The sequence below is a fragment of the Heterocephalus glaber genome, unplaced genomic scaffold, assembly GCF_053883595.1.
Source record: "Heterocephalus glaber isolate CG9 unplaced genomic scaffold, H.glaber_assembly_v1.0 deba00001004, whole genome shotgun sequence".
Lineage (NCBI taxonomy): Eukaryota > Metazoa > Chordata > Mammalia > Rodentia > Bathyergidae > Heterocephalus > Heterocephalus glaber.
Genome location: NW_028258179.1, coordinates 9,427,683 through 9,443,524, shown reverse-complemented (window position 1 = coordinate 9,443,524; position 15,842 = coordinate 9,427,683). Strand labels below are relative to the sequence as shown.

General features: G+C 53.4%; 1 protein-coding gene and 1 pseudogene across 5 annotated transcripts in view; one reads left to right on the top strand and one right to left on the bottom strand.

The window, feature by feature from the left end:
• The window catches only part of Ube2f (ubiquitin conjugating enzyme E2 F (putative)), a 39,969-nt gene extending 29,409 nt beyond the window's left edge, over nucleotides 1-10,560 (bottom strand). For 3 of the 5 annotated variants that reach the window (XM_004868397.4, XM_021247282.2, XM_021247283.2), the window contains exons 1-2: nucleotides 10,419-10,560; nucleotides 6,055-6,188 (exon numbers count right to left, since the gene is read on the bottom strand). In XM_004868397.4, coding sequence (XP_004868454.1) covers nucleotides 6,055-6,172 — 118 coding nt within the window. In that variant the 5' untranslated portion in view covers nucleotides 6,173-6,188; nucleotides 10,419-10,560. Of the gene's footprint in view, nucleotides 1-6,054; nucleotides 6,189-9,235; nucleotides 9,529-10,034; nucleotides 10,210-10,418 lie in introns of those variants that run through there. The other 2 variants (XM_087209543.1, XM_087209542.1) reach the window with 2 other exon arrangements.
• A 3,111-nt stretch (nucleotides 10,561-13,671) lies between these two features.
• On the top strand, nucleotides 13,672-14,510 carry LOC110346426 (AP-3 complex subunit sigma-1 pseudogene; annotated as a pseudogene).
• The last annotated feature ends 1,332 nt before the right edge of the window (nucleotides 14,511-15,842 follow it).

Here is a 15,842-nt window from a genome sequence, read left to right as displayed (position 1 = left end):
CAGACTGCTGGTCTGGCACCTGCAGGGGACCCATCTGAGAGCACCAGAAGGAGGAGCTTGAAGTCTGCTGCACGGTCAGGGCCAGGGCCAGGAGCCCCTCTCAGTGAGGCCACCTGTCATCAGAAGAACAGTGAAGAATGAAGAAGCTGTGGTACAAACAGAACTTTATTCAATCTTAATAAAGGAGATGCTGTTATTTGTGACAAGGGTGATGAACCTCAAAGGTATTTTGCCCCAGGACCTCATGATAGACAGGAAAAGAACCTCAGCAGAAAGCAGAGAATAAGAAGGCAGTCAGGGTGAGAAACAGCTGAAACAGCCACTGGGTACATGGTGTTCAGCGAAAGAGGACAGAAGGTCTCCAGGGAAGCACCCCCAAGAAAGGCCATCAGAGGCCACCAGACCCTGTGGGGGCTCCTGGACAGCAGGGATGCAAGAGGAGAGACAGAGGAGGGCTGCAGGGGGCAGAGGCCACTGTGTGCTCTCCTCAAGGAGAGGTGAGGAGTGGCTGCCGAGGCCAAAGTCCCTGAAGCGGCACCCTGAGTGCTGGAGGGAGAGGGGAGCCTGGGCTCAAGGTGCTGGAGCTCCTAGCCCCTCCTATGAGACATGCGCATGAAGCGGCTATACCTCTGGGAGACAGTGGGCCGTTCAGTGCATCTTCTCTAGGCCCCGGGGCTTGGGTGTGCACCCAGCCAGGTGGACAGGAGGGGAGCAAGGGCCTGCACTGTCTCAGCTCCCAGCCCCAGGGTGCCGAGGCTCTACCGGAGTCCCTGGGCACGGAGAAGGAGCAGTCTCTCCCGCAGAGGACGAAGGCTGAAGGGGAGAACCAGGATCACCCTCTTTGAGGCTGTGACAGAGTGCCAGCCTGGAGTCTGTCCATCCTCCTGGCAGGCGTGTGTTGCAACACATTAAAAAATATTCATTTACCGAAACAGAGGACAGTGAGCCTGTCCAGGGTTTGCTGCCTTAATGCTCTCAATGACCGCACTGACCCAAGCTCCAGGCGGCTGTTCTCGCCCTCAGGAGGACAGGCAGAAGGTGGAGGCAGAGAGCAGTGGGTCCCTCCGCTCACCGCCTCTCATTAAGTGTTACCCACATAGCCAAACCCCACTTTACAGCAGATGCCCGCATAGTTTTATTCCACTGTTGTGTGTATTTCTGTTGATAAGAATATACGAGAGGGCCCTTCTGTGGAGAAACTGATGTTGGCCCAGGTGCCCAGCTTCTGCTCTGCGGCAAAGGCCCAGCCCACTCGGCCAAGGGCCATTCTGTTCCCAGTCGGGGGAAGGCCTGGTGTACAGCTTTGCCTAGCAAAACTGAAAACGTGCACAAAGGAATTTCGAGTGGAAAGGACGTGAAGGGAGCGAAAGCATCAGGAGGCAGTGTGGTGTGCCAACGATGGGGACAGTGAGACCTGGGCACCAGGACAGTGAGGCCACGGACTGTAGCAGAGGCTGCGACACCGTGGGGTGGGAGGAGCCGAGCAAGTGTCTCCATCCGAGAGCAGCAGGCTGGGCCCTGGCCTGCAGGGACAAGGGAGGGATGGAGGACGCTGCACGGGGAGCAGGGATTTCCAGGCCAGGTAGCATCAATCAATGGGCATAATTTGATTTTTCTCAACAGCTTTAATTAGCAATAACTTACATAATATAAAATAGGGCTATTTTTAACCATATGATTCGATGATTTTTAGTAAATTTTGGAGTTGTCTCCATCTCCACAAGCCAGTAGCTGCAGAGCCTGTAAACACTAACCCACACCATTTACATCTGAGTTTCCAGGCAGGGCCAAGGCCTCTGAATTCTCCTTATTTCCTCCCAGTATCTCAGTGCGTTTGGCCAGCTGGAACAAAGGCATCGTACACACAGCAGGCACTTTCTCCCCACCGTTCTAGAGGCCAAGAACCCCATGCCAGACACCAGCAGACTCAGACAGCGTCCAGGGAAGAACTGCTTCCTGCTGTGTCCTTGTACGCCGGGAGAGGCAAAGGCGTGCTCTGGGGTCTCTTTCATAAGAAAACCTTCGCAACTAACTGCCTCCCACAGCCTCTTCCCAATTGCGTCACACTAGTGATCAGGTCCCAACCTAAGAACCTGGGGCAACACAAATACTTGGATGACAGCCCCAGGTACGGGACATTGCTACAGACCATTCTGTCATGTAAAATACCCACACGTGGCATCATACAAGCAAATGAATGTAACAAAAAGTTCTGCTTATGTAATGCAAAATGACATTGCATTACAGGCAAGAATGTAAATTCCAAGGGTCAAGGATTTAGCTCAGTGGCAAGGTACCTGCCTCACAAGTACAAGATCCTGAGTTTAATCTCCCATATGAGAGAAAAAAAAAGGATGTAAATTCCAGGGCCAGGTGTGGTGGCGCACACCTGTAGTCCCAGCACTTAGGAAGCTGAGGCGGGAGAATTGCTATGAGTTCCAGGGCAGCCTGGGCTACAGAGTGAGTTTAAGGTCAGCCTAAACGACATAGCCAGACTTTGCCTTAAAAAAAAAAAAAGTAAATTCCAAGATAAGTGTTTTGCTTGGATTTGTATGTTCAGTGGAACTCACCACCAGCAGAGGAAAAGGGCTGAGGAAAGCACCTGGCACCTTGCACAATTCTGTGGCTACACAACTTCCTTCTGAGAAACTAGACTCTTTTCCTTTCTAAGGATCAAACCACAGAGCCCACTTGAAGTATGACTCCACTCAAACATCAGATTACAAATTCACCTGGTGGCCAGAGTGGCCCTGTCTTACTTTTCTCCTCTCCGAGACAAAATATCCAATACCCACAAGTTAAAGGAGGAAAGGTTTATTTGGCTCACAGTCTGCAGAGGTTTCAGTCCACAGTCAGCTGGCTCCAAAGCAGGGCAGTAAGGCCAAGGGGCATCACAGAGGAGAACCAGTCCATGGCGTGGCACACAGGAAGAGGTGGAGGCAGGAGCAGCAGCAGCAGTAAGCCTGCCTTCTTTCTGTCCCTTTATATTCCATCCAGGCTACAAGCCTGGTGACTGATGCCACCCACATCCGGGGTTGGGCTTCCTTTAACCAGACCCTTAATCCAAATCCACACACCCTGATCCAGCCACCTTTGAAACTCCCCACCTATGAGTGCACGAGACTTTGGGGAGACACCTAGATCCAAGCCATAACATCCCCACACCACACGCGCTCACCTCCTGCTCCCCTGGCTGTCTCCAACACCTCCCCTGTCCAGGTCTGAGTACCTGCCGCAGGTCTACTAGCCATCACTTGGCACTAGACTTGGCACAGGGGTGCTCAGGAAACACAGCACACTGCCTGCAGGGTGGCAGGGCCCCTGCGGTGAGTGCCCCCTCCTCACACGCTGGGGGCCAGGCACTCCACAGGTTCTGGGGACTGAATCTGAAGCCCTAGCGCACAGCGTGATGGTACTGAGTGGGAACTTTGGGAATAAGGTTTTCCAAGAGGACACTGAGGATGGAGAACATGATACAGCAGTGCCCTCACAGGAAGAACAAAGCCAGGACTCCCTGCCGTGGGAAGACAGGAGCTGGCTATCTGTCGGACAGGAGAGAGCCCTCACCAGGAATCTGATTGTGGACATCCAGCCTTCACAGCTGTGAACAAGCATTTGTGGTTCTGCCCCAGGCTGTGGTACTTTGTTAAAGCAGCCTGCGCTGACCAGGACAAAAGGGCAGTCACAGATGCAGAGGGTTCTTTCTGGCTCAAATCCCCACAAATCCCTGGCCAGAGTGGCTGAGCCCTTCCTCCCAAGCAGAGATTCCTAGGACACCTGCTACTCCCTCCTACCTAAAGCACTGGCTCACAGTTCCTGAACCAGAGCTTTACCTGAGCTTCCTGACAGTCTGTCTGTCCACATAAACAGTCTCCAGTCCTGGCTACTCTGCACTCCCTTCCCCAGAGGCGCCTGAACACACACAGGCATTCATGCTGAGCCTCTCCGGCCAGGACATCCTAGTGCCACTTTTGGGGAAAGGCTGTAACCCCAAAAGGCAGAAGCTGGTATCACTAAGAGGGAACCTCAGGCATCAGGCTGCCTTCTTTCAACCCGTGCCCTTGTCTTGTGCTCCCACGATTCTCCCTGCCACACCAGGCTACGCAGTGCACTGGGGGGGGGGGGGGGAATCTAAGCACCCCGGGCAGCTCCTCTGGTATCCACCCCTCCACCAGAGCACACAAAGGTCAACCTCATGGCCAACTGCCCCGCCTCCAAGTTAGCAGGGCCACCTTCAGGAACTCTCCACTTTCATGTGCCACCAAATGCTATGAAGACCCTGGCAATGTGACAAGCCAAACTGTGGTCCAAGCCAGGCACAGTGGTGCCTACCTTTGATCCTAGTGTGAGGCAGGACGGTTGTAAGTCTGAGTCCCAGTTAGGCAACTTAGCAACTTAAAAAGATCCTTTTCTCAAGATACAAAAATGAAAAAGGTCTTGGAAAGAAAGTCAGTGCCAAAGCCCTGGGTTCAAATCTCCAGTACTTCAAGAAACAAAAACAAAAATAAAAATTAACAAATAACAAGCCTGCTCCACCTACCAGGCTGGTTGGATAGAACAGATCTGGGGAGCAGTGAATGCTCCTGCTTTTCCAAGAACAGTCCCTGCACCTGTCCTCGAAGGGACTCGCAAGGTCAGCTCTAAAGGCATCTGTGCTGGAGCTTGGACAGAGCCCTCTTCAGGGAACCTGCACCTTCCGCTAGACCACCAAGTCCACTCCCACTCAGGACCCACACAGGATGTGGGGCTGCCTTCTGCAACACACAGGCTTCCTCACCTCCTGAGCCCAGCTCTCCAGCTGCAGAATAAAGCACCCACCAAAGTGGAAACCAGAATCAGCCCTACAGTGTTGGCGAAGGCTCCAACTACAGGTCAAAATCCTACAAAACTTAACCCCATGGTAGTGGTATTAAAGGTGGGGCCATTGGGAAGTGATCGAGCCCCAGCACCTCCACGAGTGGAGTAGTGCCTTCTGACAGGCTGAGGGACCTGGCTTAGGCTCCTCCTCCCTGTCCTCCTCCTGCCCCTTAAGGACACAGCAACTAGGCGTCATCCTGGAAGGAGAAAGCAAACACCAACCCTTCAGCACCTTCACCTTGAACTTCCCAGCCTGCAGACCATGGGAATAAGTGTATGTTGTTTAGAAATTATCAGCCTGTGGTGTTTTGCACAAACACATGAAGACAGTGCCCACAGAGGGCTGGCTCTGTGCTCCAGTGCTGCTATCCCCCATCATGATGGCGCGTGAAGAAGACAGGAGTCTACTGGTCAGCTCCTCCTGCTCCTCCTCAGAGGATACCTGCTCCCTCACCTCTCAAGTCCTGCAACAGTACACTCAAGTCCCTCTGCCTGGCTTGCTGAGCTCCAGGCAAAATCCAAGAAAAGGATTTAGGTCCTGTCAGGCTCGCCCCATCGAGGTGCTCCAGCCCATCCCCAGCTTCTGACCCCCAGAGGGTGCTCACCATGGGGACAGAGGACAAACTACCTCCTGGGCCTTTTTTCAAGCATAAGCCCGAGAGGCAGCAGCGACTTGGGCACTGTTTGCTGAGTACCCAACGACCCTTCACTCGAGCCTACAGAGGCTAATAGATAGCTACAGGCAAGACAAAGCTTGACCTTCACAGACACAGGCGGCAAAGTGACTACTACGGCCCTAAGACAGAATTCATGTACTAATTCTGTGCCAAGAAGTTGTGCGCAACACTCACCGCAGGCTCTGCCCTGCACGTAACAGGAGAGGATGCTAAGATGCCCAGCTCAACCTGGGGCAATGGCAGCTGCCCCTAAGCCTCATTCTTTCCGGATCTGCCAGCAGACATGCCTGTGCCAGTTTCGAGTACCACAGCACCATGTCCTTGCCACTACAATCCTGTCATCTACAGTGTACAAGTCCTCCCCATGTAAGCGACAGAGGATTAGACTCCGAAATCTCTCCAAACAAGTACTTCCAATCAGCAACAGCAGCTTGATACCCAGCACAGCTTCAGGCCAGCTTCGTTTTGTTACAGGTCCTCTAATCTAGGACATAAAAATAGCTCACACGGTCATGATTACCTTTAACAAGCAACTTGTCTCTCACAGAAACCCTCCGCGTGGAGTCCGCCGAGGCGGCCGCTGTCCGGGACCCTTTGAGACCGTCATCCCGCTTCAGTTTGCTTGCCAGTGTTAGCATCACTGCCACCTTTACGCTGAAAGACAGGGGCGAGAGCAGGCTAAGAACCATGGCTCTTGACAAGGACTGCATGCTGAAGAAAAAAACGACAGGCTTTTTTCCCCCTCTAAAATTTAGTTAAAGTTCATATCCACTAATAAGACCAGATCCCTTCATAGTGAATATGGCTAAGTCCTGGGCCATCTTTTAAGGTATTCATTACAATGTCCTGATAAGGAAGCCATGCCTTGGACATGCCCCGGACATGCACTGGGGCCTGGCGCTGGGTCTGTGTCCGGCACAGTCCAGGGATCTGCTGTGGCCTACAACTGGGTGTCCCCTGGGGCTCCAGATGCTCAGAGGTGTGGCTCTGCAGACTCGATCATGGGGTGCCTTAGCAGACTTCCTGTTAGGAGGCGGGCCTGGCTGGAGCAGTGGCTTACCAGGGCTGGGACCTGGAAGGGCTCCTCTCCCTCCACAGCTCCTCAGAAGCCCTGCCGTGAGCAGCTTCCTCTCTATGCCCCTCTGCCATGCCATCCTGGCCTGGAGCCAGATAAGCCTCTCCTTCCTGAAGCTGTGGGTGTCAGGTATGGTGTCTCAGCAACAAAGAAAGTAACTAAGACAGAAGGCTCCACAGCTTCTCAACCAGTAGGTGTCCACTGTCCACTGTGAGTCCGTCCACCCCTGCGGCCGGAGCCACCTGTCAGGAACAGCAGGGCACCTCCAGGACAGGAGGGCACCAGCGCCTTGCTTCCCTTCAACAAAGGTGAGGGCAGAACCTTTGCATTAGTCTATTTTATTTTATTTACATTTTTGGCAATAGCAGTATCAAGACTAAACTATAATTAATGACCCAAACTCCATCCTCTTCAACAGCTCCTTTCAGCCCATGCTGTTTCAGGGTCCCCCAAGGAAAGCTCCCTAAGGAGCACAGGAAAGACCAGACACAGGCGATGCCCTGGCTGCACAGAAGAAGGGCAAGAGAAACGGCACTGATTCTTTTTAAAACTGTATGTGAGGCCAGGCATGGTGGTGCACTTGGGAGGCTGGGGCAGGAGAATCATCAAAGTTCGAGGCCAGCCTGGGCTACACAGTGAGTTCAAGGACAGCCTGAACGGCCTAGCAAGACCCTGTCCCCCAAAAAACAACAAATAACAAAAAAAACTGTGTAGCAGTTTTAGGCTCGCAGTAGTATGGGGCTCAAGGCACAGAGACTCCCTGTACCCCTTCCCCCTTCCTCAGGATTGATGCCCTCCACCTGAACGGCTCACTAGTCACCATGGAAGAGCTACACTGAGGCAGGGCCAGCGATTACAGGAGGGAGCCGCCCATTCTGATGGGGAGGAGATCTCAGGAAGCTGCCTTGTTTCTAGCACCAGCTTCCACTCATACTCCTACTTTACTCTGGAACTTTTGTTGACTAAGGATGAAAACTGCTCACTAGCATTTCCATAATTTCCTTATTTTAATACCATTTCCTTTCAATACCACTCTGGTATTTTAATAGAAAATGACCAAAACTTCCCAGATGAAACCTGACCTAATCACAGACCTGTGGTTTGAGGCAAAGACCCTGAAAGCCAAAACATGAGAATACACTTCTCCTCGCTGGTCTCTCAGACCATTTTTAGCCCAAATCTCTTTCTCGCTTCTCACAGCAGCCTCTGTGTAAACCGTGAAGACCGTCAGGCTTCATTTTCTATCCTCTCTATCATGAAAACAATACACTGAATAAGAGGTGAACTGTCCACTGCTGTACTAAGGACTCGGAAACACGCACCGAGGTCCCCTTAACCTTGGGCCCCACTGTTGCTCGACTCAGTAGCACGGAGATGCGCTTACCTGCAAATCTGGGAAGGACTTCTCCCCACTCCGCCCCACTTTACCATGTGGACCCTGGGACGATGGGCCCAGAGGGTGGGCTGTCCTAGGAGCAGTCACCACCTAAGCACTCAGGATGGATCCTGAGTACGGCCATGGGTCAGAGGTAGAAATCAAGGTTGGGACTGACCGGTCACCGTTTTAAATATGGACAGTTGAGTGAGCTTCAATTATACCTCAACACAGTTCACAAAAATGAGAAAACGAAAATCAAGCCTGACACTAGCTCCTTCAGTCCCACTCCACACGCCCTTTCCTTGGGGGACCTACTGATACTCAGCCCCCAGTGTGCCCACACACTTCACGGCTTCATCCAGGGCCAGAAACTTCCTTCAGCGGGTGCAATCGCTTCACAAGGGAAGGCGGGACACCGGGGGGCTTCAGCCCACAAGTTACCAAGCAGACCCCATTAGAGTCAACCTCTCCATCTCTGCCCCCACCCGGAATGATCTCATCAGGAAACTCTCAAGCAGATGTGGATCACAGAGCAGTGCCTGCCACCCTGGCAACACCCACTGCCACGTGCCCAGACTTGCGCACATCAGTCCTGCAACCCATAAGGGCCGCCTGATAATAAACCAGCTGGAGCCACCAGATGCTCCACACAAAGGCTACCAGGTATGCATCCTCTGGCTGCCTTCAGTGGTGCAGATGGAGCAAAAAGCAAAAATAAAAGTACAGAGTGTGAAAGAATTACAAAAAGCGCTGTGGTCAAGCCAGCCCAGGCCACACGTGTGCTCTGGCTCCTGAAGACCTGCACTGCGGGGCCACTCAGAGCAGCCTGCCAGGGTTGCTCACTGGGGAAGGGCGCCACCAAGAGACTCCCACCGCGCTGCACGCTGCAGCTGTGCTCATAGCTTTTGTCTCCTCACCCACACGGGCAACTTCTGTGAAAGAGAATGGGTCCCCTATGGTCAACTCCCCAGAGGGCAGAGTCCTGGCTTACCTTCAACGGATGCATGGCCCTTAGTAAAGCATCAGGCCCACAGACTGACTGTACAAGGTATAAAAGAAAAGACTTACTTCCCTAACATTCTAAGAAATATGAATATGGTGACTATTTCTCTATCTGCATTGTCATCGCACACCACTTCAGGGATAAGCCACGACCTAATTCGGAAATGTTCCTATAGCAGCAGAATTAAATCTATACAAAAGGATTCAAATAAAAATATTCAATTTATCAAGAGGTTAGCTGACCACCTGCAGCTGCTTCAGAATTCTTTCCCTCTTAAATTCGTCTCATTTCTTGAAGATCTGGCTTAAAACTAAACTTCCCCTTTCCTTCAAGCCACACTCCGACTGAGGCAGCATTTCAGGGACAGCTCAGCTAAACAGCATGCTCAGTCTCTAAATTCCACAGGTTATGACTGGCCCAATGAAGTTCCTCCTGTGGTTGGACCTGGTTTCAGACTGCACCAAGAAGAGGATTCTCCGGCTTATTCAGGCTTATTCACCAGTCTCAGCATCAAGTGACGTTGACCCGGCATTCCTGCCTGCAGTGGTGAAATGTGACCATGTCACTTGTGCAGGGACACCAGGGGCCAGCCAGCTCAAGGTGGGCTGACGTCCCCCGCCGCGTTGTCCTGCCCCTGGAGTCCCAATCCGAGCATAACAGAGGGAACTGCAGGACACCGCGGACATCGACTTCCCCAGCCACAGGGCGCAGTTCAGCCCCACCCCGCGATCCTGCAGAACGGTGCCCAGACACCGCCAGTCTAGCTGGCGGCCCGCTTTCGAGTCCAGCCCAGTTTATTTCATTTTCAGCATCACTTTGCTCCCGGGCTCCCCGAAGGACAGGAATGGGGGTCTGTAAGCCCACGTCCCACGATGGTGGCCATCTTTCCTGAATCGCTCTCCACCTCCACACTTCTCTCCCAGCCTGGAAGCCGTGCACCCCGCTCGCTTCTGGAAGCTTCCATTAGCGTGACCGCCGGGCCCGGGGTGCTCGCCCTCCCTCGGTCCCCACCAGCCCTACCCCGTTCTCGGGGGCAGGCCCCACCTGGGCGCACCGTCCCCTCTGGCTGCTCCAGCTCGCCCGACCCCGCTCCGGGCCGGAGGAACGCGCCGCCGGGCGGGCCCGACTGGGCCTGGAACGTGGACAAGCCGCGCAGGGAGGCCGCGCGGGCGGGCTGGGCTGGAGCGGGCTGGGCTGGAGCGGGCTGGGCTGGAGCGGGGCCGCATCCCGGGGGCGGGCGGTGACCCTGTGGGACCCTGCCGGCGGCGGCTCCGGGCCGCGGGTCAGCTCGCCGCCCCATGGCCCGGCCTTTCCCACGCGTTCCCGCCCGGCGCCCGGAGCCCGGAGCCCGGAGCCCGGAGCCCGGAGCCCGGAGCCCGCGGCCTGAGGCGGCCCGAGCACGGCGCCGCGCGCCCCGCCGCCCCTCACCTGGGCTTCCCGAGACAGGGAGGCTAGTGGGCGCCCAACACCGTGCCCCGCCGGGCGGCGGCGGCGGCGAGATGCGGCCCCTCACAGCCGCACCGGCTCCCGGCGGCGGACCGGAAGTGGCGGGGCGGGGACTCGGACGCTTTCAGCGGCAGCGGCTGCTGGCGCTTTAAAAAAAAAATTCAAAGCCGCAGAAAACTTTATTGAGCGCCTGACGCGCAACAGCGGCGTGCGCGGGCCTTGGCGTGGCTGGACCCCGTTGCCTCTCCGACCGTGTTCATTGGTAGAAGGCGAGGCCGGGGACGGACACGAAGCTCACGGCTCGTGGTGATTGGCCAGTAGCGGCAGGGGCGGGGCTCCGTGGATTCCGGACTCCAGTGCCAGGGTGCGCAGGCTCCGCGCCGCGCCACTTCCTCCATTCATTCGACGGTGTGCGGGTCTCCGGCTCCGCGTATCCCGTCCAGGAGCGCTGCCTCGCCAGAACTGATCGCCTCGGCGAGCTAAGCGCCCACGGTGCCCAGCACGGTGCCCGAGTATAAGGAACCGGCGGGCGCGGGCGTTCTGCGGTGCAGGGGCTCCGGGCACGGGCGATCACAAGAGCAGCAGCCACCGGCGCGCTAGGAGTACACTCCCCTGTCCGTCTCGTCCCTTAAGTTTATTTAAAAATCCATTTTCAGCACAAGGACCCGAGTTCGATCCTCGGTACCAAAAAAAAAAAAATAAATAAAAAAAATCATCCATTTCCAGGGCCGGGGATTTAGCTCAGTGGTTTCGCCACCTGCTGCGCAAGCTCAAGGACCCGAGTTCGATCCCCGGTACCAAAAAAAAAAAAAAAAAATCCATTTCCAGCAGGGCGTGGTGGCGCAATCCTGTAATCCCAGCACTCGGGAGGCTGAGGTAGGAGGATCGCCTCGAGTTCCGAGGCCAGCCTAGACTACATAGCGGGACCCTGCCCCCCCCCCCCAAATCTATTTCAAGTTATCCAGCTTCCATTTCGTGGAGCGCACATTTCTCATGTCCATCTGTGGCCCCGTCAGGAAACCTCGGGAGAGGGTCCAGATGCTGAGCCCCCCCTGCCCCCGCAACTGTCCATTCTCTGGTCATGGCCGTGGCCATCAGGACACGACAGTTGAGGGCACAGTGGCTGAGCCCCACCCCTCTGTGGGGTGCCCCCTCTTGCGCCTCCCCAAGGAGCCCTGGGGTCCGACTGTGACGCCCGACCTGGGGGAGCACCGTGCTGGGGACGCTTACAGGGGCGGAGCACGCAGGGGACCATGTAGGCAACGAGCGAGGTGGCGCAGGGCGGGGCCTTCCTGCCTCGGCCTCTCACCCTGGCGCGGTCTTGCGGCTGTGGTGCTGCTGGGGCCGGGGACACAGACTCAAGGTCACCCCTCGGGTCCGCACAGTGGTGGTCCAGAGCCCACCAGTTCCCCAGGACTGTGGCCCACTGTCCCTCTGAGGAGCGGCCGATGCGGGCAGGGCTGGCGCCAGGGGGCGTCCGGGACGGGAAAGAGCGAAGCCCTGGAAGCTCCGGGAGAGGAGGCCTGCAGGGGACAGCGGCTGTCGCCTCCCCGGGGCACCGCCGCGGAGGGCTGTCCCAGACCCCACCCTGCTCACTGCCTGGAGGAGGAGGCTTGGGTCCTGGATTCCAGGTCAAAGCGAGACTGGCCAACAGTCAGGGTTTTCTGTCCCCGCACTGGGGTTTGAACCCAGGGCCTTTGCACTGAGCCACATCCTCAGCTCTTTGTCTTTTATTTTGAGACAGGGTCTTGCTAAATCTCTAAATTGCCCAGGCTAAGCTGGAAATTGCAATCCACCAGAGTGCCGGGATTACAGGTCTGCTCCGCCAGGCCAATAGTTTTTGGTGGAAATGCATAACTCATGAAGGAAAAGACAAATGAATTCGACATCAGATTGTAGTTTCTGTGTGAGAAAATAAACCATCATCCGAGTGGCAGAGCAAGCTGCTGGAGAACTTGCGTCATGCCTGACGTGCCTCGTGTTGGGCACAGGATTTATCCGAGGAGGAGGAGAGCTTCTTAATCAACAAAGGAGAGTGGCACCGCACAGGGGAAAGTTGTGCAAGGGAGCCAGACATGATGGCTGGAGCCAGCCAGACTCTATTAATTAATTAATTGATCCATTCATTAATGCGCTTGAGGACTTCGTAGTTGAGGCCCAGATGGAAACTCAGCTGTGTGGATGTGAGGGTCGTTGGTGGAACTGGAGTCAGACTTGGTCCTCAGGGAGGCAGTGCTCTGGAGCAGCCTGTTAGCAAGGTGGGATCAGGGCTGCCATGGAACGTTGTGCAGGTGTGCAGTGCACCACCCCGGGGCCTCCTTAGCGTCACACATGGGCGGGGACCCGGGCAGCCTTTTGGCCTTAATGTGTATGTCCCATGACTGACTTTTCTGTGCTGGCTGCTGCGAGTCTGACAGGCCCTAGGACACAGGCCTCAGAGATGCCCTTGAAGGAGGCGGCAGAGCCATGGAGGCCCCGACCACACCTGCCTCACCCTCCCTGGAGGGCCTTACCAAGTGCTCCAAGGAGCTGACTGCAGCCACGAACACTCAGGAAGGAACACACCGGACAAGTTGGAAAATAAAACAGACCTTTATTAGTCTGGCCAGACGGCACTCCCAAAGCAAAATAGCTTAGAGAGGCAACTGGCTCAGAGTCCGAGGCTGTTTTATAAGGGTTTGAGGGGGAGGTTAACATGTAGATTTACAAAAAAAGGAACAAAGGTTAGTGGTCGACTGTCATGTACTGATGGTCAGCAGACATACACACTAATGGTCACGGCCGTCACGTACTGATGGTCAGCAGACACATTGATAGATTGTTCTACAGGTAGTGGGCCCGGGAACATTCGTTCTCCGGACAAACAAGGGGTTGAGCAATTTTACTTAGGAACTCTGTTTTGTTACAGATTCTATTATCCCAGAACTAACAAGCACATTTTAACCATTAATTTATAAGTACAATAGAGGCTAGGGGAATAATTGATTTTGGAATCATGCAGTCCCACACTTTCAGTGCTGATGGGGTCCACTAGTGTGCCCCGTGGGAAGCTTGGCTTTCAGTAATGACTCTCTTCTCTGATTGAGGTCTTTTCTTGAGTCAGTGTGGTGGTTTATGCCTTTCTAGGAACTTATCCATTTCAAGTTATCTCTTTGCAAATTAAAATGAAAATTTCCGGCCCTCGGGCCCCGCCCTGCTGCTCGGGGGCGGGCGCGCGTGCTTGAGGGAGGGGGGCGGGTGGGAAGGACCGCCGGCTAGATCCCTAGGTGAGGCTCGCGTGCCCGCCCCCGACCCGGCCCCAGCGCCCACCAGGTCGGCCCGCCCCAGCCATGATCAAGGCGATCCTCATTTTCAACAACCATGGCAAGCCGCGGCTCTCCAAGTTCTACCAGCCCTACAGTGAAGATACACAACAACAAATCATCAGGGAGACTTTCCATTTGGTATCTAAAACAGATGAAAATGTTTGTAATTTCCTAGAAGGAGGATTTTGGTAATCAGTCTTAAGCTGTGTAGTTTACTGTGACCTATGGAGTTAAATCTAATTAATTGGAGGATCTGACAACAAACTGATTTATAGACATTATGCAATACTGTAGTTTGTCTTCTCTGTGGATTCTTCAGAAAGTGAACTTGGCATTTTAGATTTAATTCAAGTGTTCGTGGAAACATTAGACAAATGTTTTGAAAATGTCTGTGAACTGGATTTAATTTTCCATGTAGACAAGGTTCACAATATTCTTGCGGAAATGGTGATGGGGGGATGGTATTGGAGACCAGCATGAATGAAATTGTTACACAAATTGACGCACAAAATAAACTGGAGAAATCTGAGGTGGGCTTAGCAGGAGCTCCAGCCCGTGCTGTATCAGCTGTAAAGAATATGAATCTTCCGGAGATACCAAGGAATATTAACATTGGTGACATCAGTATAAAAGTGCCAAACCTGCTCTCTTTTAAATAAAATATAAAACAGCCACTCCCAAGTAAAATCCAGGGGGAAAAGTCATCTAAGTTTACCATACAGTTGTTTACCAAAAATAGAGGAGGAGAGTCTTAACTTTTGCTCTTGGATTTAAGTCAAGGTACTGTATAGAAGTTGTGTTAAATCAGTGTGAAAGTTCAATGTTGCTTTTCTTGCTCAGTGATTTTAAAGAAATTGTATAGTTCCGGTGTGGTTTTTATTTTTCTTTGCTAAACTGCATTCCTATGCCCACCTAAGGCATGCCTCTATGAATTGGCTATTACAGTATTTTGAAAATGAGGTATTTCTTTAATTATGTACAACCCCAAATGTTGGTGTTTTGTGTGGATCACAAGTGTAGCAATCCTTAATTCTTTCTGCTGTTTGTCACAATTGTTATTTAAAGAACCACGTATGTATTGCATGAAAACATTATGACCTTTTCCTCTTAGTTTAAATAAATTCAAAGGTAACTGGAAAAAAAAAAAGAAAATTTCCACATATATATTTTGGAGGGCGGAAACAGGGGCTCACTATGTAGTCCAGGCTGACCTTGAACTTACTACATGGCTCTGGCTGGGCCTCAGACTCATGCGGATCCTCCTGCCTCAGCCTCCCCAGTGCTGAGGAGGCGTGCGCTGGCCCGGCCAGCTCAGAACCTGCTTTCATTGCCCCCTCTTGTTTCTGTGGGGTAAATCCTGTTCACCGTGGTGTATTATTCTCTTCTGAGCAGCTGGGTGCTGTGCTGGTACTTCATTTAGGAGACCTGCACCCGTAGTTTGACGTGAGGCGCTTCCGGCTCCCGTTTTATATTTGGTGGTATCTTGGCATTGACAATGCTTTCTTCATGAAAACAGCTGGGAAGCTTCTCTGTTCTTCTAAGCTCTGGAATGGTTTAAAGAAGGAAATGTAGAAAACCAAGGAGATCAATAACCAGGAAGGCAGCGAGAGGCACTTCCATCCCAAATTGGTGTTCTCTAAAGAGTCATGAATACATTTTGCCAGTCTCCAAGAGTTAGACAATTTTATTCTATTGTTTAAATTTTTGATGTAAGTTACTCATTTCTTCTGGGCATGGTGGCGCATGCCTATAATCCCAGCACTCAAGAGGCTGAGGCAGGGGGATTGCTGCAAGTTCAAGGCCAGCCTGGGCTACATAGTGAGACCCTGTCTCAAAAACCCCCCAAAATTTAATAATAATAATACATTTCCATTAAAAAAAACCTCCCTCAATGACAAAGCATCTACTGCTGGCTGTGGTGGCACAGGCCTGTAATCTTAGTACTCAGGAGGCTGAGGCAGGAGGATCGCACAAGTTCAGCACAGGCGCAGCATTTTTCTGGATGTCTTGGGTGGGTCCTTTGGAACCCTGGAGGCGGAGCCCGCATCTCATCTGGGCTCTGCTGCATTTCCCTTTCCCAAGGACACCCTCTGTCTGGGAC